Source organism: Cyanistes caeruleus, chromosome 1 (assembly GCF_971803275.1).
Source record: "Cyanistes caeruleus chromosome 1, bCyaCae1.hap1.1, whole genome shotgun sequence".
Lineage (NCBI taxonomy): Eukaryota > Metazoa > Chordata > Aves > Passeriformes > Paridae > Cyanistes > Cyanistes caeruleus.
In genome coordinates, this window is record NC_141701.1 from 21,590,668 (window position 1) to 21,613,764 (window position 23,097).

Consider the following 23,097-nt stretch of genomic DNA (forward strand, 5'->3'; position numbering starts at 1 on the left):
ACACAGCAGCGTCAAAATCGCAGAATCACAGAATCAGTTAGGCTGGAAAAGTTGTCTGAGATCGAGTCCAACCTCCGCCCGAATACCACCCCATCAACCACACCATGGTCCAGTCTTAAACTCTTTAAACATCTCCAAGGCTGGAGACTCTCCCACCTCCCTGGGCAGTGTCTAATCACCCTTTCTGTGAAGAAATTCCTCCAAATGTCCAATCGCAACTACCCTGGCACAGCTTGAGGCTGTATCTTCTTGTGCTGTCACTAGTTACCTGTGGGAAGAACCAGAGCCCCCGGCTGCAGCCTCCTCCCAGGGAGCTGTAGAGAGCCATGAGGGCACACCCGAGCCTCCTTCGCTCCCTCGGCTGCGCCTCACGGGACTTGTGCTCCGGACCCTTCCCCAGCTCCATTGACCTTCTCTGGACTCGCTCCAGCTCCTGAAAGCCCTTCCCGAACTGAGGGGCCCAGAACTGAGCCCAGTACTCGAGGAGTGGCGTCACCAGAAGCGAGTACGGGGAGACAATCACTGCCCTGGTCCTGCTGGCCGCGCTATTCCTGATTACCCGGGCTCGGTCCCGTCCCTGCGCCCAGCCAAAAGCGCCGTGAGGGGGCGGATGGTCACGGGGCGCCCGGCGGCCTCCGCCCAGCAGGGGGCGCCCGCGCCCGTCCCGCCGCACGGCCGCTCGCTCCGCCCGGCCCCGCGCGCCCCCCGAGAGCCCCGCGCAGGTACGGCGGGAACGGGGCCGGGACCCCGCGGGGCCGGGGCGGCGGCGGGAGGCCTGGGAGGGCACGGCACGGTACGGCAGGGTGCTGTCACCGCCGACAGGCCTGTGCCAGGCCCGGGGAGGGAGCCAGGGACGGGCCCTGGGCAGGGCCCAGGGAAGCGGAGAGGTGGAGCGCTGCGATGCCGTTCGGTGGGAGAACAGCGGGAGCAGTGCCGGCCTTCGCGGGAGGGGAGGGAAACGGGGACGCGGCCGCGACCGCCCTGCTGACAGGGCATTGGTAAGTGAGCGGCTTTGAACGTGCTTCCTGGGAGAAAACAAGGTAAGTGAAACTGAAATACATATTTTAACCTGCTGTCATAACTATCTTTGATGAAGCAATTACTGTTTTTAAGGGAAATTGAGTAGTTCCCTTTTTTATTTTCTAGACCACACTAAAGCTGCTGCACGTTGTTATTGTGGTGAAAAGGTAGGGATAATACTTGAATTGTAGACAGGCTAGGGAAGTAACTGGAGACAAACTATGGTGAATAATACTGAATCGAAAATCCATCAAATCTGAGTATCAGAGGGTATAAAATTAGTTCTTTGAAGATCAGTCTTGAGACCAATCTTACTAAATATTTAATAGAGGTTTTGATGTAGCAATTAAAACTTTACTGCCGTAATGTGGTAGTGATGAAGAGTTGGGAGGCACTGACCGTATGGAAGAGAGTTACAGTACTATGTAGGAAGAATTGGGTGATCCTGAGAACTTAGGGTATGGAGTAAGGTCAATAACAATTTAAAGAATGAGAATGACTGTTTTGAGATGTAAACTTGCAAACAAAACAGTTGTAGAAGAAATTCTTACCAGTTGAAAGCAACACAAAACCAAAGAAAGTTAGGTAGTTACTGAATTGCAGAAAGAGTAAATGCTGACTACAGCAATACATTTAAGGGAGTTACTATTACCCATGAACAAAACTCTAGAATTCTTTGTATAATGTTAATCATTCTCAGCAAAAAAAAAAACTGGAACAGAAACAGGAAGATATGCCGAGGTCAAGTAGGGAAATTATGAGTTTGTTGGAAGAGATATTTGGCTTTTTTATATTTTGCATAATAATTGTAATTTTGCTTTCTGTTTTACCATCAAGGCAAACACTGTGAGGAAAATGAATTGACCTGAAGCATGATATTAATACGTGAATATTTAACATAGATTTTAAGTTTAATAATATATGAAAATTGCTAACCATGAGAGACCACTGATATTCAGGACCAGCCTTCCAAAAGGTCAAGGAAGAGCAAAAACTGAACACTTGTTAGATGGAATGTGGCTGGTTTGTAAAAATAGTATTTTTTTTTGCTGCAGCAGAGGCCTAAGCTTAGTGGTACCTGTAAACTATAGATCAGTTTTTCTTTTTTGTTTGTTTGTGAAATAGGTTATTAGCAAGAACTTGTTAAATTGTTTTTTAGAAGAAAAAAAATTATACAGTGTTTGCAGTCTGAATAGTAGAGCTGGTGACAATCAGGAAATGACAATGGCTAATTGCTGTCTGTTTTGTGTTGAAGAAAAGGTGTAACGAGTAAGCCAAGATGAGTTGAAGGTTGAAGTGTAGTATGTGCATCTGCTGTCTTCTTACCATTGCAGTGTGAGTTGCAAGAGTGGACACTAAAATTCAGTTCTGATCTGTAATCAGTGACACGTTTCCTCTCTAGGTTTTGGTGTCCTTTAGTTAAAGTTGTCTCATCAGGAAGAGTGAGGGGTTTGAAGCAGTGCTTTAAGTTAATTGTGTTATCTCACCTCACATTCTTTTGAACTTAGTGTTAGAGCACTTATGGCCTTGAAGTCCTGTCTGCAGCTCAGGACCTGAGATACTTGGTTGTCCAAGGTGTGAACTGCTACTTGAGGCTCTTCTAGGGATTTGGGTATGCTGGAATTTTGAGGGCTGCTACTCTTTTCTTTTGGTCAGTCTGTCAGTTAATATCTCCCCACATGATCTCAAGCTGTGGATGTTCCACTTCCAGATAGATCAGTTAATAAGCATATAAGATATTTTAGAAGGCTTTGGTTTATACACGTTATGTGAAATATGTGAAGCATTGAGCTTTCTGGAGAAACCATCCATAGAATGCTGTTAGAGTAGGTGACAGGACTCTCTTGAGTGCTTGGGCTTGTTCCACCAAATTTCCATTGTGAGTGTTTATTGTCTTTGTAAGTTAAGAGCACAGATACTTGAAATGGTCAGTTTTGTTGTGGTTTGCTTTGCTATTTAAAGATGATACTTACTAAATATGTGGGATAAAAGGTTTTATCTTGTGCAGTCCCTCACTGCAACCTTGTCTGTACTTAGAGGACCTAGATTCTGGCTTTCATTCATGTGTCAACACCACTTTTCCAAGTGGCATTTTTACTTTATCAATAAAATTTCAATTCCTGAGTGGAACAGCGCTGCTTAAACACCAGTTTTGTCAGTCAGCAAATTTCTGACATCCAAGTAATGCAGCTACATCATCTGAATTTTATAATATAAAATCAAAGGCATAAATGCTGTAATGCTCACTGATGATACTCTTCAGTGTGCTCAAGACCTCTTAGAGTGTCTGACTAGCAGTAGGGGATGGTGACAGAAAAAGGGCAGCAGTATATTTCAGGAAAGACTTGGGGTGTATGGGCTTCCTATGGATGGTGTAAAGTGCTTGTCTGTCTCCTTCACTTCAGAGTTTTTTATCCACAGAAGAATATGCCTGTCCATGTTATGTGTAAGTACCTTAGGGGCTGTTTCTCTCTGAGATTGGGTACATCTTCAGAGTTTTGCTACATCCAAGGCTCATCAGCTTTTACTCAGGGTTACTGAGTAGTGTTGTGGATAAAGGTGATGTGGATTTTCAGGAAGCATTAAAACAAAGTGCCACACCAGAGGCTTTTGAGGAGAATGGATGCATATAGCATCAAAGGCATTTCATACATGCAGAAGTGGTTGGGTTGAAAAATTATAAAGAAGGCAAAAAAAAAATTTCCAGAAAAAGGAAGGAGGCAGCAGGGTGGCACATGAGCTTCAGTGTACACAAAGTAAGATTATGTCTTGGGTAGAATAATCTAAACCATGCTCAAGTGGTGGTGAACTCACAACTGGCAGCCACCAATCAAGAGAAAGTGCTTGGAGTTACCCTTGAATGTTCCCTGGAAACCTAAGCTCAGTGTGCCATGGCAGCCAAAGAGCCGGACTAGGGGATCGGCTTCCTTACGAGGAAAGACTGAAAAATCAGGATTGTTTACAGAGGTTATTGCTGGGGCATGACCAAGAGTTGTGCAGTGAAGGCAGTGAATAAAGTGAGAGTTACTTATCCAGTGTTGAGGCACTGAAATGGGAGTTGCATGCTGGGGCTGTTGGGAGGTGGTTTCAGATGGACACAGGGAAGGATGACAGGGTCACTGTGGTGGCAGTGTGAGCAGGTTCAGGAAGGGGTTAGAAAGTGAATGAAAAGTCTGTTTAGGGTTGCTAAAAGAGCTGCTCAGGAAGGTCTGTGTGGAGAATGGACTGCAGGAGGCAGCCAGGCTCATGTGCTCTCCTGAAGGAGGATCTCTGATGGCCATTGTTGAAAGCAGAGCACTGGGTGAGCCAGATCAGTCTGATCCAGGATACCAGTTTTAGTCAACTTGATCAGTACTACTATGATCAGTAAGACTGGAATAATTTTAGTTCTACACGGCTCAATTCTGGTTTCTGAACTGTTAGAATTTGCATGTACAGCCTAGAAAAGGCGGTGAGCAACAAGGTGATAGTGTTTGACAGGACATAGGTTTTAAAGATAGGGTCAGCTATGAAAAGATGCAGAAGAACCCTGTAAAACTGAGTAACTGGATAATGCAATGTACTGGCACATGAGTTCAGTGTAATAGAGGGATTCAGCATAAAGAGAATCCTAACTTCCCATATGAAATACTGGACTCTCAGTAATGAGCAGTATCTTGTAGTTTTGATGAATGGTTCCATGAAAATTTAACAGCACTGTTAAGCAGCAGTGAAAAAGGCAAAACAAACAGTGAATATCACTGAGAAACAAGTAAAGAACAAAGCAAACAATTTTGTCATGACACTTGTTAATCCATAATTCACCTGAACATCCTGATTGAGTCACCCCTGCTCTGTCTCTGAGCTCACAAAACAGAGTAAAAATGAGTGAGACTCAGAGAAGCAAAACAAGAATGGGCATAGACACAGACCCCCTTCCACATGAGGAATGACCAAGAAAGCTGGACTTCATCCTGGAAAGGAATGTCTGAGGCAGCTATGATGAAGGCCTGTAGAGTCATGAGTAGCAGGAAAAGAATAGGCAGTGGCACACAGTCTGTTCTTCCCACAGGAGAGCTGGGAGAGCTCCCACAAGGGAAGCTGAACCCCTGGTTCAGTAAGATCAAAAGATGTTGTTCTTCATAGGAACTGAGTTGGAGAACTTACCAGAGTATCTTGTGGGTATTAGAATTATTTGTGTTGAAGAGGAGAAAGAGCAGATTCAGAGGTAGAAGTGGAGCCAAATACATAAAACCCCCATCTATTTAGAATAGAAAAAGCAATATTATGTATGCTTGCCCTATTCCATATTCTTTCTGGCCTTTGCTTTTTGCCACCGTTTGAAGAATTATACCAGGCCTAAATGGACCTTTGTTGTGATCAGCTGTGGCTACTTCTCTGTTGGCTCTTTATTCACAAAAGTAATAATTGATGTTGACTTTTTTTCACAGTTTCTCTTCATCCTTCCTCAAATAGAACTTGTCAGAGCTCTTCAGAGAAACATGGGTATTGCCGTTCATTGACTAGACACCAGGTTCCATGTATTGAGTCCTTTACAGATGAGTTACTGTTATTTACTAAGTTAAATAAAGGTAGAAGTTTCCACTGTATATATGATGTCTTTTGTTTTCAGGCTCAGCAGGATAAATTGATGCATTTGGTAAACATCAAATGAGCTACTTCACAGGTTCTTTTTGATCATCTTTCATTGCATTTTTGGTCAATTCCAGTCCCTGTGCAGATCAGGAGCTTGAGATTGGCCTCCCTGATTCTCTTCAGCCTTGCCTGTTGTCCTGGGAATGCTTAGACTTCTGGTTTACTCCCTTCAGTACCTTAAGCCTGAAGTTGGGCAGACACTAGGACTACATATTTGCCTACATGGGGAATTTTTTTGAGTCTAAGCATGGTGAAGCAACTATTTATGCAAAAGTAGTATCACTATGTATATACTAGTTAGACATACAACCTTAATAGTGTTACTGTTTCATCTTTCTGTACTACATAACATGATCCACCATTATACAGTTAAGTTTTTTAAGTCATGCTGTGTTCATAGATATTTAGAATATTTGAAAGAGTAAATATATCAATTTACTATTTGTCCTTGATAAACTTATTTAGTGTTTTTCTATGTGAACGTGAAAATCTGAGCAGAAATACGTGTATCCAGCAATTGTAGTAAGAGTTATGTGTTTGACAGTGTTGGTTGTCTTATCATCAGTATATTGATATAAATACATTGTTGGTATAAAATAATGAACTCCAGTGAACAAGCAGAGCAAGATATTTTTTCAAAGGTAAAGTCAAGCATACAGTTATGTATACATGATGCACAAATTTAGGAGACATCTGCTTTTAAAAGTGACTTGCTTCTGGTCACTAGCCACTAAACCAGATTTGATGTACCACATTAAGGCCATGTCATCAAGGTTATGTATGACTAAGGACATATAAGCTATTATATATATTATAAGAGAAAAAATAAGAAAATGTGAACTATATAACAAGTCATTTGGTGACAGGTTCTTAGTTTGCTTTGTTGCTTTTATTAAGTTCTGATTTCTGATGATTCCTGCTGGACACAGAAAGCTTTTCCCCATTTTAGTAAATGTGTCACCTCGGACTTACTGTTTATCTAGGTAAGGATTGGGCTTTTTGTGTGGGGGGTGTTTTTTAAGAAACAGGCATAAATACATACTTTTTAAAATTAAATACCTTTGGTTTCAGAACTCAAGCAACATACCTACATCCTTGTTTCACTAACAGAGGATCAAAGCTTAAATGAGAATGCTGTTTATACTGAAAAGAAGTAGCAGTTTGGATTTCAGAATCCTTTTAATAAAGTTTTATAAAATCTTATTTTCAGGTCTTTCATAATTTCCTTCCCAGGAAAACGGAACACCCACAAATGTAGATAAAGTGGTCTGTGTGAGTCCAGGTGTACACACCACACCAGTGCCTAAAGGGAATCTACGAGAAAGCTGCAGAGGGGCTTTTTACAAGGACATGAAATGATAGGACATGTGGGAATGGCTTTAAACTGACTGAGGAAAGGTTTAGATTGGATATAAGGATGAAATTCTTTCCTGTGAGAGTGAAGAAAAACTGGAACAAGTTTCCCAGAGAAGCTATGGATGCCCCATCCCTGGAAGTGTTCAAGGCCAAGCTGGATGGGGCTTTGAGCAGCCTGGTCTAGTGGTGGCTAAGGTGTCCCTCCATGGCAGGGGGCTTGGACTAGATCACCTTTTAAGGTCTCTCCCAACTCAAACCATTCTCTGATTGTGTGTATCCCTCCAGTCGGACAGGAATTCATCAGTCCACGTGGTGGCAGTGTCCATCCAGACTCCAGTGCTGTTCCTGCCTCTGCAGCCTGCTGCCAACCAGAGATACCCCTCATTCCTCTGTTAGTGAGTTTTCCAGAAGACTGCTCCGAGTTTGCAACAAATTTGAACACAAACACTTAATTAAGAGTGGGACAAATTCTCTCTACTCTCTTAAAAACCAGACAGTTAAACCAAGAGTAAAACAATATGTAGTAACCTTTAATATTTTTCTGACCACCATACACCCTACATGTTCCCAGCAGAAACAAAAAAAGAATTCAGGTAAAGCTTTGTGAGGAGATTGATAATTATGACTGATATGATTCAATAACTTTATATAAAAACAGATGTATTCAAACTGGCCACAATGATCCAAGAAGTACTGCAGCTATATACTGGTTTAATGGAGCCAATTGTAGGAAATAAAAGTTACAGATTATTTGAAGTAATCTGTAAATTGCCTTTTTTCCTAAATAGTTCTTGTGCAGAAGATGAAAGATAAGCAATGTTCAAAAATACTTACCTGTATAATTGATATAAGTTAAATGTGCTGAAACATGTAATGCAACTGAATTACCAGTTAAGTTTAGCAAGGATAAAGTGCTTGTGAATTTGCTTGTCAATAAAGGTGTTTTAAAAGACTGATCTCTTTCTTATTTTTTCCTTGTTTTGTGTACCTAGGTACACAAAGCTTGTACTATTTTATCTGGGGAAGCATTCTGCAACCCTGGACTGGCATTTGAGGTCTTGTATATTTTTTATCTTGTAGTGTTGACATACTGGGCAATAATGAGCAAAGATCTCTGTTTCCCAATGCCATTATCTGCTGATCCATAAGAACAGCAATAGTTGTTAAAACTTTTTCATAAAGTACTTTGTAGCCTCTACTTGTAAAGCCCTTTGTATATTCAGTGCACCAGAGTTTCTACTTACAGGATGGTCCTGACATCAAGAGATCATTACCTCTGTGTCTCATGTCTTTATAAGGGAATGGAAATGATTGAAAACAAATGGCATAAATAATGTTACTTTGTTAACACCTACCCATGTGGCTGACTAGGGACATGAGAGGGGATATAGGTGTATAAACCCGCTGGGATACCTCAAATCCAGGAACTGTTGAAAAAATAGCTAAAGTTAGAAAGGAAAAATCTGCAAAATACAGTGGTGTGTAAAATAGGCATCATGCTGTACTTAATCCGAGGTGCTGCTTTTAGTAGCAGTTTCATATTAGTGGAGCCATAAAACTGTTCCAGTTGTACTGAAAATTTAAAGGTTTCTAATAGAAAATACAGAACTTAAGGGGATTTTGATATACATACTGGGCTTCTTTCTTAAATGGAAATGAGTTGATCACATAATTTTTCACTAAATATAATTTTTATTCAGTTAAATGACTTCTCAGTAGCTTACACATAAATACACATGTGCATGAAAACTTAGCAAGGAATTTCTCCTACTACTGTAATGTTTTCCATTCACTTAAATAATGAAGAGGAAGAGCTCTGCAAGCCACACTGCCACTGAAGTGCTCTCAAAGTGTATTACAGAAGAAGCCTCTTTACCACAAGGGAGTTGACAAATGCAAATTTTGCAAGTAACATGTACAGTGTGTTTGCTGGCATGGGAGGTTACTCTTTCCTGGATTTGTTTTTGTGTCCATTTCTTAGTGGTGGCAATTTCCCTGGTGGTAATCTTACTGATGCCTAGGTTCTAGATGTCAGGGTCTGTATTATTATTGAGAATTCTCAAGGATGGAGCGATCTGATACTGTTCTGTGGTACCAATGTGTTGTTTTAAAATAGGGGCAATTAGTTCAGTTTTCCTGACTGTAGTGGGAAATACTGTAGTTTTGCAGAACTGGTATGTCCTATGGAGCAGTGACTGGATGATTAATCCCAATTTGGCAGGTTCATTAATACTTTTGTAGTGGAGGGATGGGTCCCATGAGTGATTCTGTCTCATGTGAAGGTGTTCTCTCCTGTTCCTGGGGCTGTTTGGTAGCTGTTGAACTTAACGAAAAAGCAGAGACAACAGCATATATTTACTGTAAAATAAAACTGTGCACAGATAGCACAAATTTTAGGACTAGTTTAAGAAGTGACAGAACATGCATTTAGTTCTGTGGTTTGAATTTTTCAAGATCACTCTTGGCTTCTGCAGGTGAGAATGTGTCCTGCAACAGATCAGTGTGTGACATTGAGTTACCAGTATATATTGTGCACAGTATAGTGAGAGACAACTGAGCCCTATTAAATAAATTATTTTTACAGAATTACTTCATATAAGCATTCCTTTTGAAAACAAAGCATCTTGGTTAAATTTTTTTATCCTGTACTAGCCTACATGTGTCATTGAAAAGACAGCATAATTTCTAAAGTTATTAATTAAGAAGTACACTGTATTAAGACTAAATAAATGTATAAATCTAGGGAAAATCTATTATGCCTTTCTAATGGGAATCCTTCTAGCTTGGGAGGATGTCTTAGAATTTACTTTTTTTCCACAAAACTTAATTTTCTGTCAAAATACCAAGTTATTAAAAGCAAACCTTTTTTTAACAAAAATATTATTAAGCAGATAAATTTTCAGTAGATGTGATTCATTTTTACAAGCAGTCATTTACTTCTGTCTTTAAAAATTAGATTTATTTAACCAGTAGTAGTAATTTTTTTGGATGTTGAGTATGGTCATTTTGCAATATTTTGTGTCTTGTTACTAATGCAAGTTCATTTGTCCTAATTGTTGCCTATGAAATCAATCCTTACTGGTATATGAGCTTATGGACAGGTTCAGAGTTTTCACCTGATTCACCTTTCAGAAGCAATTTAAATTGAATGGCTAATGCTGTTTTGTTTCTAAATTTTGCTCCTAAATCTGTTGTATTAGATAGTCATTGCAATAATAAACTTTTTGATACTGTGGGTAGAAATGTAACCACCCTCTGTTTAATCAAAAATCCTAATTAAGTTGACTTGTGATTTTTTTTATGAGTTTTCTTACATAGGAAATTTTGCTAGGTTGGGTTAATTTTGAGGCAAGAACATGTCATTTGGGGACTGACATTTTAAAGATGGTGCATAGTTCAGCTTTGTATGCAGCTTGTATTTGGCATAGGTTAGCTAGCCATATGTGAAATAGAATTGTGTTAGTAGAAAAAAATCTTTTTAATCACAAAGATAAATCAAACCAGATGGTCCAGATTTTATTTATTTTTTTTTTGTGAATGCATTTGCTTAGTCCACGATCTTCAATTATTGGGAAGAAGGATTTGCTTCATCTTTGTCTTTCTTATTTGAAATACTAAGGTTTTACTTAAGTCTTCTACACATCAGTGATCAGTTCTAGACAATTCTAGTGATGATAAATTCTGAATCAGAATGACTTCCAGTTACACTTTCTGTTAACTACTAGTCTTTATGCTTCCTTTTCTGATAAGGAGATTACTTTTTTTTTTTTCTTGGTATTATTAGCTGATGTTTTGTCACAGTTGGGGAATTCTGTAATGCTTTACCAGACATACACATCTGGTATGAAAATACAAACATTAGCTTACATTTAACAGAGCATGCCATGCTGTTTCTCAAATAGTCCAAGTTTCTTCCAGTATAACATTCTCATGTTGATTTATATTCGGCCTTGTTTTATTAAGCAGGTTTAAACACTGAAGCATTATTTTACAAGCAAACCACAATCTTTTTGTCAAGTGCAAGTAGGTGTTTGTGATATTGATATGCTGTTACTATGGCTGATAATTGGAGGCTTTAAAATTATTTATGATCTTGCTTTAGGGAAGATTTAGTGCAGAATATAAAGGTCACATCACAGCAAAACTGGGTCCATTATTTTTCTCAGTGAAGACTGGATGACCAGAGTGGGAAAATAATTCTCATGTCATTCATGATAGGAGATTTGGGTGGAATGGTGGTATGAGATTCATGATTTGGGTGGAAAATGGGCAAGAAAATTGAAATTGCTATGAGCAATTCAAATTGAAGTTTCTGTCAGGGAATCATAGTTTTATAACATCCAGGGGGTTGTAACATATTAATTGAAAATTTGAGTAATTGCATTTTTCTTTCTTTTTGTATAGGGTTATAAGGAAGTTGTCAATGCCCTACATGACACCAGTCTTGCACTAAGTTTTACAGTGTATCAGCAAACTGGCCACTTGCTATTGGAGATTGTTGTGGAAATGAGTTATTGAGCCAGTGATGTACTATCACGTGCTTAAAAACATACTTGCAGCCTAGAGGAATGTACTCTGCTTAAAATCATTCCTTATACAGATACCAAGACATAAAATTATTTCTATCTCTTTCTCTTCAGCATCCAATAAAGAAAAAATGTTGTGAATTACTGCACTGGAAAACTAGACAGTGTTGATATATCTAGCAGAATTTGTCCAGATAGGAAACACAGCCTAGTGAAGTTTAAATATGATTTATTAACCTCAACAGCCCCCATTGCTAGAGCTGTTATTCAGACCAGTGTGTAAATATTTTGAAATTACTTCTGTAGGTACTTTGATCTTGAATTTGATCTAAAACATGGGGGAAGAGACATAAAATATAGACATTTTGAACTCTCAAAAAAGGAGAGGTTTTAAATTGAATTCTTTGGCTCCTGGCCATGTTTCCATTCTCCTGGCTGAATGAGTGCACTGGTGTGGAAGGATACCTTATATAGATGAGAAAATTTAAATCTGTGTATAGCAGTTTTAATAGGAGGTTCAGATATTTAATCAGAACATTGCTACACCATAAGCCCAGAATAGAAACCCTGGGCAAATGAAAAATACTGTTTCAAGTGATGTTTCAGTTCACTTTCTATTCAAAGCTTATCTAGTAAAATCACTTTTCCCTCCTGTCATTTGAACTTTGTCGTGTCTCTGTTGAGATTTCTTTTAGAGAAATTTTACTTGTTTATGATTTCTTTTCCTCTCTGAGGCAGTACAAAAAGAGGACTGTTGTCCAGTCTTCTAGATGTTTTCAATGCTTCTTAAAATTGCCTCATGAACACTCTACCATTCTTTCGCTAAATCATTACCTTTTTCCTTAATGTTTTCATCTTTTCTGTGTCCTGTAAGCACATGGTGTCATCATACCCTCATGATTTGACTCACTCTTAAAATACTCTCCTCCAAAACTGAAATCATAGTTCATCAAATATTCTGTACCAAGTAATGCCTGGTGAAACATTTATCTTCCTCTTTTATGTCCTGATACAGAAAAGGACTTAATCCTTTATTTAATACTAAGCCAGAGAAATTACATTTGTTTCTCTGTGTTGAAGTCAAACCCACAGTAGCTCTGTGCTTGATTTTACCACTGTATTCCTTGCACTCACTTCCAGTTTTCGGTGTGCAACTTCACCTAATGCATTCAGTTTTCTGTGCTCTCTATTGCTGTTCTTGTTTGTTCAGTAGTTTGTGTATATCTGGCACTGTAAAAATAATGTTCTGCAAAGACTATTGAAAAATACATTTCTTGCAGAATGAAGAAATTAGTATTTTTATTAGGCATTTTTAGCTGTACTGTAGTTTGTGCATTGAGTTCAGATTCAGAGGGTGAAAATCCATTTGAGCAGCTTTGCTTATAGCTGGTAAAAGTTGCAGTTAGTGTGACTGTACCAACGAACTGAATTGTTTAGAATTTCCCCATTTATGAAAGGTTCTTCCTTTCTGTCCCAATCTCTGGTGGTTTGCCCTTTAATATTAATACTACTACATGTGATTCCTTCTAGGTTGAAAACTAATCACCTGTCTGGCATCTGTGGCAGAGATCTTTCCAGTTTTCTCTCCTAACAAAGCTTTGCTGCTCTTTCCAGAGATGTGAGCTCTTTCTTTTTTACCAGAAGGGGTGCAGCATAACACAATGTGTATAAGCTAGTTTGTATTCTTGTTTGGGAACCTTAGCAGTCTAATGAATATTAGCACTGTGTTTATTTGCCTGATTTCACCATCATTTCTTTACCCTTTTACTTGCAGGTTGGTCACCTCCTCCTGAGATACTCAGAGCAATGTCCTACGTTTTTGTGAACGACTCCTCCCAGACAAATGTGCCGCTGCTGCAGGCTTGTATTGATGGAGATTTTAACTATTCCAAACGACTCTTAGAGAGTGGTTTCGACCCAAATATTCGTGACAGCCGAGGCCGAACTGGCCTTCACTTGGCTGCAGCCAGAGGAAATGTAGACATCTGTCAGCTCTTGCATAAATTTGGTGCTGACCTACTAGCCACTGATTACCAGGGTAACACAGCCCTTCACCTGTGTGGGCATGTCGATACCATCCAGTTCCTAGTTTCTAATGGACTTAAAATTGATATTTGGTAAGTCACTTTTTACAGTACAGATTTTATAATACATTAGTCTTCTGTCACCAGAGCCTTGCATATAAATCTGCTGTTGCTGAAATGCAACAGCGTTGTATTTGGTACAATTCTACTTTACAAAGATACCACTAGATTAAAAAAACAAAATAAAAAAGCAGGTAAATAGTAAGAGGCCACTTCTGCTAGTCTGTGTAACAAGCAAAGCAAATTGAAATAGTTGCTGCTGGTGTGAGCTGCTGTATCTAATTCTGCCTCACTGATGACATTGCTGCCCTGGTTTGGCTAGACAACCAGGTGTGGGTGGTTTGCACCAAAGAAAAAATCACATTGACTACTTTAAAAGAATTTCTCCACCCCCTCTTCTATTGTTGTACTGTATAAGACAAAGAAAATACAGTATATGTGTGTGTCAGTTCATTCCCATGCGCCTCTAGTAACAATGCTTCTTTTCAATGTTTTTGCCCTCCCTCAAAGCCTGTGACTCAGAATATTGTATGTTCTTTCCTTCTGGCTTCCAGCAGCTGTCAGATGCCAGTGCTCAGATGGAAGCTCTCAAGCTGCAAAATAACTAGCTGTTTCATTCCTGTGCTGAATTACTTTGTGAAACTTTCTGCATATTCACAACGTGTGCAAAAACCAGGAGTAACGTCAAAACCTTTGAGTTCTTAAATCTGTCCCTTTTTCACCTGTCCCTCATTAAGTTTTTCAACTCAGCAAAACTAGTTATTGGTAGACCAGATTATTTATGGGTTGTGGGTTGGGATTTTTTCCCCTCATTTCAAACAGCTCTGGTGGAAATTCCTGGTGTAAAGGCAGCTCTTGACCTATTCAGTATTATTTTAATAGCAGCAGAGGGACCATCTGTATTTTATTTCATTTCTGCCTCATATCCTAATACCCTCATGGAAAAGGAACTATTAGGAGCCAGATTGCACAACTCGTTCTTGAAATTAAGCTTAAACTTGAACATTGCCATAAATCTATTGTTCTTTGGGTTTGTTTTTTTTTTTGCTTTTAACACCCAGAGATTCCAATTAGATTAGATTCCCAGGAATTTTGATTTTATTATGGGGGGAAAGAGTTGTGCAATTTCAAACCTAAATATACTGATTTTCTTCTGTAGCCAACTGTACTGTAACTTGAATAGATTTGAATTTATTACTCTCTGATAAAACAGAAAATAGTTCTGAGGACTTACTAAATTGTAATATGTTATGCTGAGTGGACTTGTTACAAAATTTCTGTGTTAAAATTTTCTTATGTCTTTTTATGGGCTTGTTTTAGCAACCACCAAGGTGCAACACCCCTTGTTCTTGCCAAACGAAGGGGTGTGAATAAAGATGTGATTAGACTGCTGGAATCTTTAGAGGAGCAAGAGGTGAAAGGATTTAACAGAGGAGCTCACTCAAAGCTGGAGACAATGCAAACGGCTGAAAGTGAAAGGTATTTACCAAACAAAAGTAATTACCAAGAGAAATAATGCTTATGGCTTTCAGATTTTTGGGATTAACTGGATTGTTTATTCTTCCAAACAGATAATATAAAATTAAGCCTGACATTATCAGGCAAAATCAAAATTGAGTGTTAAAAAATCTCTTTAAACAGATCCAATGTAAGGAAAAAAAGAACTTCTATTGAGATTTTAGTTTTATGGTAGAAATTAAAAAAAAAAAATACTAATTTTCCATTACAGAGTCCCAAACATAAATATTCTACCACCTACCACAAAGCCAAGTGGGAAATAGTGTGAAATGCAAAATGCCAATATCACAGGCTAACCTGACATCCTTTTGGTGATTTTCTATGCAAAAAAAAGGGTAGGAGGTTTTTTATCCATCTGAACTTGGATAAAGGATTTTATATGGTGTCATATCTAAAATTTCTATTGTTAATAGTCCTGGAAAAGATGGAGAATAAGAATTTTATGGTGGCTAAAGAGATAGTTAATGCAGAACTGAAGATTTTGAGAAAATTGCTGACCATTTCAGAGAAGGTGTTGCGTTAGAGGGAAGTTACTAGTGAATTCCTAAAAGTCTGGTTCTGCGACTCTGCTTGCTTTGAATTTTCTTAAATGAAAAAGCAAAAGCATGAGAAGTAGAAGCATGTTAGTGATACCAAAAAATGAGATACAAGCAACCTTGAGGAAAACTGGGATGGCATAGACAAAAGCCTGGGTTTACAAGAGAGAGGAAATCAGTAGTAATAAATTGTGATTCTGTAGCACAAAATGCATCTGTAATTACTGAAAGCTGTATGCCATAAAATAAAAGTTTCTCGCTGGAAAACAAACATAAGGAGAACAATCTCGGCACATTGGTCAGTTCCAGGAGTTAATGCTATCCTGAAAAATGCAGTGAAGTCCTACAAAGCACGAAGCAAGGTGTTTTCAGTACGTAAAGAAAGCCATCAATCCTATTGTATAAAGCAATGGTGGCTTCTGCTCTCTAGCATGTCTTATTATGCTGTTTACCCCCATTCAAAAAAATTGTGGCTTCTTTTATATTGTCTAATGCTGACTATGATTACTGGAACATTGTATCACAAACAACAGGGAGTTTTGTCATATAACTTTTGCTTGGTTTATGTGAAAATGTAGACAGGCTGTACTGTAAACAGAAGCTGTATAGGTGGAGTTGGATCTAAGCTGAGTAAACAGAAAAGGTGAAACCAACAAAACTACTGCGGAAATAATACCCAGTACTCCCAGTGAGCAGACATGAAGTTCTTTCTTATGCATCAGGTGGCCTCACCTGTCAGAGAGACTGTTTTAAGCCCTGAAAGAGAAAATTAATTTTATTTTCAAAATTAAGTGATTATACATTGTAAGAAGTAGTAATGCACTGTAGTGCATATTACCTTTCTGACTTCACTAACTCCTATTGAACGTTTCTTGTCACACAGAAATGCACTTAGGCTGATTTTGTTTAAACATATGGACAAACAGCTCAGCCCCATTTAAATTTTTATTTTTGATCTGATGGTGTCCCTTTAACAAACATAGTTCCTTTCTATTATTTGACCTTCATAAATGTTATATTGTTTGCTTTGGCCAGGAAATCAGCAACTCTCCTTGGGGACAGAGAGACATAAACAGTGCACTACCCAGCTTGCTTGGGAACGTGTTTAAAATGTCTGAAATACATTATTTTTAAAATAACAAATAGCAGATGCCTACAGAAGCCAAAGCAAATGAGCTTGTATGCTGTTTACTTTGTAAATAAATAATATCTTTTTACCAGTCAGCTTTTCAGACCTCCACAGTTTCACGTCTCACTCTTTGTATTATTTTCACATTTTAGAGACACTCAGATTAATGTCTTCTGTCCTCTGCCCTCTGAACTCTTACATTACATATGAACCTGTGGAGAAATAACACATTCTAAAAACAGTCTCTGACTTCAGTTTTCTGCTCCTTGTTACATGCAGTTGCTGCTGCTTGGCAAGCAAAGGCCAGAGCTCTGTTCCCAAGTCGAATTTGGTTTTGCCTGCTTTGCTCTCCTGCAGGTGAGGAGCTGCCCTGCTGCCAGGAGGCAGAGCTCTTTCTGTCCCTCTCTTACACAGGCATCTGTCCCTCTGCACAGCCCAGCAGGACCTGTGGCTGTGCCACAAGCATGTCCAAATGTGAACTCTCGCCTGCTGTTGGACACAGAACATGTGTCTGGGCTATGTGGCACAAACTCTTCCGAGGACATGTTGGTGCATTACCAGTTTTTATGCAGCTGTAGTTTGTAATAAGAAAAAAATCTTGAATAGCATTGATTTTAATTGGGTCATAATATAAAATAGTAAAAATGTTTTCTATGTACCCTTTTTAATGAGCAAGCATGTGACCTTTCCACTTAAATTGCGTTGCACCTTCATTTAACCTCTCTGTGGTTGTGTATTAACTAGTTAATACTTACTGAGTAAGAAGTTCTGTTCTGTGCAAAGAGCTGTCTTTTACTAAACCCTTTGTTTTCCTTGGGAAATCATAATAAGTAAGGAAGATGACTAAATCCTGCAGCTATGGGTAAGCTAAAATAGCTTAACAGCATGGTAAATATTTAAAAAAAAAAAATACTGTCTGTTTAATAGGCAATTCCTGAAATTTTGTGCACATGATGCTGCAATACTTGAGCAAACTGTGGGAGTTTAGGCTAATTGTTCTTCAGTGGTTGTACTTCCTGAGAAAAAATACCATATAAATAGTGTGAAGTTTTCCCATGGTGATCTTGGAAGAGAGTTTCATGAATGAGACTTTTTTCTGATAACCATAATTTTTCAATTCCTTTCTGTCATGAAGAACAGCTACATTTCTACAATTAGTTTCTGCAATTAGTTTTTGGAAATTACTTTTCCTTGATTTTTAAAATTTTTTATTATTAGTCATGTAAGAAATATCTAGGAATATGGTAACAGAAAGCTGTTAAAAGGGAGGAAAAAAAATTGGTTTTTTTTTTGCTTACATTCTGCTATTGACATCATTGAGTATGTGGTTGATTCCCCCATTTCCTTTCTTTGGTTGTCAGGGCCTGATCCTGTAAACACCCATGTATGCAATTTCACTCAAGTGAGAAGTTGTAAGGTTGTGCAGACAGACAAAATTTCAAGTGAAGTCAAGCTATGCAAAAGCTTTCCTGTTCTTCATGAGGTTTTTCATAAGCAACAGATAGCTTCCTATTACAATTGTGAAACCAGCAAAATTGGGAGAATTATACAAGAAGCCATGCAGGATTTTGAGATAACTTTTATCTTTTCTAAAGGCAATGAATTGTCAAGAAGACTCCTTCTCTCAGATTTTATATTTGTTTTTCATTAGAAGTGAGAATTCCACTCCCTAATTTGTAGTCTGACAATTTAAGGGGGCCTGATGGATTGGTAGTAAAATGCTAAAACATCAAAGCAGTCACTGAACACCATATGGCAGAAAACACAGCAATGACAACTTGTTCAGAAAGTTTCTGAACTTCTTGTTATCCAAAGTTATTGTTTTCTGTTATTTTTTTTTATGCTAGAGAAGAGACATGTAACAAAGACATCCAGGAAAGTAGTAAAGGTCACTGCAGAATTCAGCATCTCAATTAATATCGGTTAAAGTTTCCATTTTATTTATCAGAGTTTATTTTTAGCCATGATTTGTTTTATTTACAAATAATGTGTGCCCCTTGAGGTATTAACTTACACTTCATTATATTTTACTAAGTCATACTGAGTAGGAATTATGGGGACTGACCTTTGAATGCTTCTGGGTAGCAGGCCCGAAAATTCAGTGCAATTGTACATACACAAATATCATTCTCTTTGCACGGGTTAATAAAATATCCTTTCAGCTAAAATAAGTTTAGAATTAGTAGTGTTTTCCTGATCTGATTTGTCTTGATTTAGCAGAAGCAATGCTATAAATCAGTAAGGGGGTTTAATTTTTAATCTAGAATGTTTCAGATGCCCTTAGTAGGATTACTGTCATACTTAGAGTTGCATTCTTTTGCTCTGATGTATTTTTAACTTTAATCCTTTGTAGTGCAATGGAAAGCCATTCCCTTCTTAATCCAAACCTACAGCAAGGTGAAGGAGTTCTTTCCAGTTTCCGCACAACATGGCAAGAATTTGTGGAAGACCTGGGTTTCTGGAGGGTGCTGCTCCTCATCATTGTCATTGCTCTTCTGTCCCTTGGAATAGCATATTATGTTAGTGGGGTGCTCCCTTTTGTAGAAAACCAGCCTGAACTGGTGCACTGAAGCAAATGCAAAGAATACAGTGTCCTTTTTCCTGTTCTAATCTAATCTTATTTTCAGCTTGGAATTATTCTCATGGTGCAGACAGTGGCAGCTGTATATACTGTTTGCCTTTTGTACTTACTCTTAACCCCTTTGAAAGAGGGATTAATTAATTTCAAGTAAAACACTAAATTCTAAAGCATTCCTAAGCTACCTCTAACTTGCCTTGACTTGCAAGCAAGATGTGAAGATAGTCCTCTCTGATAAAATATTGTAATTAGAAAAGGCCTTTCATTATGAATATTAAATTCCTGCATATGAAAAAATACATACTAGTACAGAACCAAATTTGGTTTATTTTTCCTATGAAGAGAGGTAAATCTATTGGATTTTTTTGTAAGTGCTTCAGTTGTAAGAAAAATACTCTTAAAAGTCCTCCTCAAGAAATCTCAATAATCTAATAACACATCCTGATATATAGATGGTGATAAGCTGCGACTCCATAGTTATTTTAATGCCTCCCCATAGTTTCCTATCTGCTAGTTTATAAAAAGAATGAGAAATAGTTTGAGTTTTACTATGTCTCTGATGTGTAGATCACTCCTTTATTTATTAGATTAATGCAGTGTGTCTTCTCCAGATGAATTTAATGTTGTTAATACCTGCCTGAAGTGAATTTTGTAGAATAAAACTGTTGTTGTGCTTTGGAAGAAGCCTTGGGCTGAAAATTTTGCATTTTTGTTGAAATGTTGCTAAGCAAACCTTTCATTGTAAGGGTAATTAAAAAGTGATTTAGGTGTTCTGCCATGTATATAATAATTCTGTAAGGCCATTGTGAAATATATCATGAAGGATAACTTCTTCTTCCTCCCATAAGGATCAGACTGAACCATGTAATTGTATTTTCATGTTTGTGGAGAGAACTTGATTGAATAGAATTCCTTTCTAGAATTGTTTTCCATTTCACTTGCTTTCAGACAGAACCTCCAGGCTTACGAATTATTTTCTGAGTCTGCAGAATAAAGGTATTTAAAATACTAATATTTAGGAACATTGTATGAAATTAAATCTTCATCCATTCTGCACTTTGCTGTGAAGCCCTTTGTTGTAAATAACCTAGGGATACGAATCCATTAGATATTCCTTTATGAAGACTAAAAAGGTATTGCACAGTAAGTTGGAGGTTTTCAAAGAAAGTGTATTCTCTCTCCCCATGCTGATTAGACATCTAGTTCTCTTTTGCCATTGCCTTGAAAATCCCAAACAAAATGAATTGTGTGAGCCTAAGGAATCAATTTTTATTTTTTTAATTAGCCCTCTTCAGTTGTTACTAAATAACATAAAACATTTATTGTACATTTAAATGTAACCTACATGGTTCTGTTCTGGTACCATGTATAATTTTCTTTCTTGTTTATTGGTTTGAATTAAGTGGTTTGTTGCCTTTGTTTTGATGCGTGACATGGGTTTTGCTGGAGCTGGGCCCCATTCTAGATTGCATCTGAATAAATCTTGATATCAATTCTTAAGTTAGACTTTAATGACACAATACTTTTTTAGCAGCACAAAGCTGCAGAAACAAAAGCATCTTAAAAAAAACAAAACATGAGAACATAATCCTCCTCTGAGTATTTCACTTACGGTACCATTGTTCACAAATAGATAAACTCATCATATACCTAAATTACATTTACTTGTCTAAATAAGTACATTTCTGTTAATAATACCATGCATCTTGATTAATGATGTTGTCTTTCAGTATGTATTATCTGCATAATTTGTAATTGTATTCTCTGTATGGGTGAATGCCACAAATAAATACATGAAGTAAATATGATTTGGTTTATTATTACTTTAGTGCAGCAGTAATGATGCTACCCCGTTTTACTGAGTTTGTTGTGCACTGATAATGAGTATTTTAGAAGTGAGGAACTTCCCTACACAAGAAATGGCAACCATGCAGCTGGTATAAATGAGATTTTAGAGCACAGGTTCTTTAGATTTGCCTGTTTTGTTTTCAGTATTGTTGCTGAATTAAAATTGCTGTTTGGCTGTCTCTCTTCTGAGATCTCAGGTATTGACCATGTGGTCTAGAGGTCTCTCAAAATTTAAGATTACCTGTGAGGGGCTATACAATATAACCAAGAAAACAAAGCTTGAGCCTTTAGTAGCCATTCCTGTTTTGCTGCATGCATAAGCAGACATGCAGGAGCTACACATTGAAAAGGTTTGAAATTAAGATATTTCATGTTTTAAACGAGAAAGAAATCCAAAGCACTGTTTGAACTTCACTGCATAATGAATGCTGCTTCTTGAAATAAGGACATGATAAATGTCTGATAAAAGTGGAGTTTGTTCTGTATATACCTCTGTTACTGAACAAAGGTCTGCTGTGCTTTTCAATATATCTACAAACACTAATGTCTTCCTTTTCAAAGGCTGCTTCTAAAGAATGAATTTACCTCTGTAACTTTAGCTGAGTTGTCATAGAGGGTTTTACTGTTTCAGTATAAAGACTTTTGTAGATCTTGGATTGTCTGTAGGTAAAAAAGATTTTTTTATTATTGCAGCAGTGTCTTGGTACCTTGATCCAGGTACTCACTTTTGTGCCAGGCAACACAAAATTCAGCTGAAGTGCTTAAATATGATAAAGATAACAGGTACATCATACTATCCTGCAAGTGCAGGTACAGAATTGTCCCTGCTGTCACCAGAAATTAATTTCATAGTGTTAATACAGATTCAAGATTAGTCACTCTTCAAATCCAAAACAGATTGTTGTCTCAAGCTGTTCTTAGACTAATGAGCTCAAATGGAATAAGGAATCGAGAGGGAAAACAAACAGCTATGAGGAGATTTCTTTTTCCAGTGACATGAAACAACTTGGTGGACAAGACAGTGTAAGGTAAACTGGATAGACACAGGCTCCTCTGCAGTTGGGCTATCCTGGTGCTCACATTTGTCCCATGGCAAGATCACAGCTCTCACCTCACAGTAACTTGTTCACGTACCATATCGCTTTAACTTCAAGGGCTCTGTTTTCACTCATGCTGGTAATTTGCTTTGTAGAAGGGGATGCTCTGTTGCGTGACTGTCATGAGTAGATATTGTTTCTGGCTGCCACAGTACAACAGGTATTTAATTACTGGATGTGATCTGGTAGCGTGAGGCTTTTCATCATGAAAAGCTGTGAGAGAAAACATGGTTTCACTTTGAAATATTGAAACATAAGATCTCGGTAGTTTCTGGGTCTGCAGCTGATTGGGAGTTTGATTTTGCCATGAGTCAATGAATATCTAAGGCTGTTTTTAATTACTTAAGTAAAATTCATCTGCTCTGGCTAGTTAGCTAGGTAGTTTGTTTTCTAGTCAAAATATATTTGGTCATAATTACTTAGAGAAATGCAAATTAAGTAATTTATTCAGAACTACAAGTTGCAAGTGATGACATCCCTGAAAACTCAAAAAAAAAGGGTAATATTGACTGGTGTCATAATCAGGATTTTCAAAAGTCTAGCATATATTTAAATGTTACCCCAAGTTGACTTTTAACAGAACTGATAGCTTCTTCAGTTGACACACAAACTAAGTGGTTTCTGAAGTTGTTACTGTTTCTGAAGTCAGCTCTTTATTAAATTCATAGTGGAATTGGTGGTTAAAATAAGTCTTCAGTGATGTGAGAATTAGGTCAGAACACTTTTCCTTCATTGTTCTTTTTTTACATTTCAATGTTAATCACGGTAGA

General features: G+C 37.9%; 1 protein-coding gene across 10 annotated transcripts; it reads left to right on the forward strand.

Annotated features, from left to right (window-relative positions):
* The first annotated feature begins 637 nt into the window (after positions 1–637).
* ANKRD46 (ankyrin repeat domain 46) lies at positions 638–21,185 on the forward strand. Of its 10 annotated transcripts, none has more exons than XM_086890564.1 (5): positions 638–722; positions 1,147–1,187; positions 13,312–13,654; positions 14,942–15,100; positions 19,158–21,185. In XM_086890564.1, the coding sequence occupies exons 3-5, from the start codon at positions 13,344–13,346 to the stop codon at positions 19,372–19,374; spliced, it is 687 nt and encodes a 228-aa protein (XP_086746690.1). In that variant the 5' UTR covers positions 638–722; positions 1,147–1,187; positions 13,312–13,343; the 3' UTR covers positions 19,375–21,185. The 10 variants fall into 10 exon arrangements, with proteins under 10 accessions (XP_086746690.1, XP_086746519.1, XP_086746557.1 ...); XM_086890964.1 differs by having other exon boundaries at positions 669–722; positions 17,084–21,185; XM_086890645.1 differs by lacking the exon at positions 638–722 and adding an exon at positions 763–1,040.
* Positions 21,186–23,097: the final 1,912 nt, after the last annotated feature.

Bases quoted from the DNA above. Each gene is read 5' to 3' on its own strand.
- ANKRD46 (XM_086890564.1), top strand. From the start codon at position 13,344: ATGTCCTACGTTTTTGTGAACGACTCCTCCCAGACAAATGTGCCGCTG. The intron at 13,655-14,941 runs GTAAGTCACTTT...GGCTTGTTTTAG, and splicing joins GGACTTAAAATTGATATTTG to CAACCACCAAGGTGCAACAC. The intron at 15,101-19,157 runs GTATTTACCAAA...AATCCTTTGTAG, and splicing joins CAAACGGCTGAAAGTGAAAG to TGCAATGGAAAGCCATTCCC.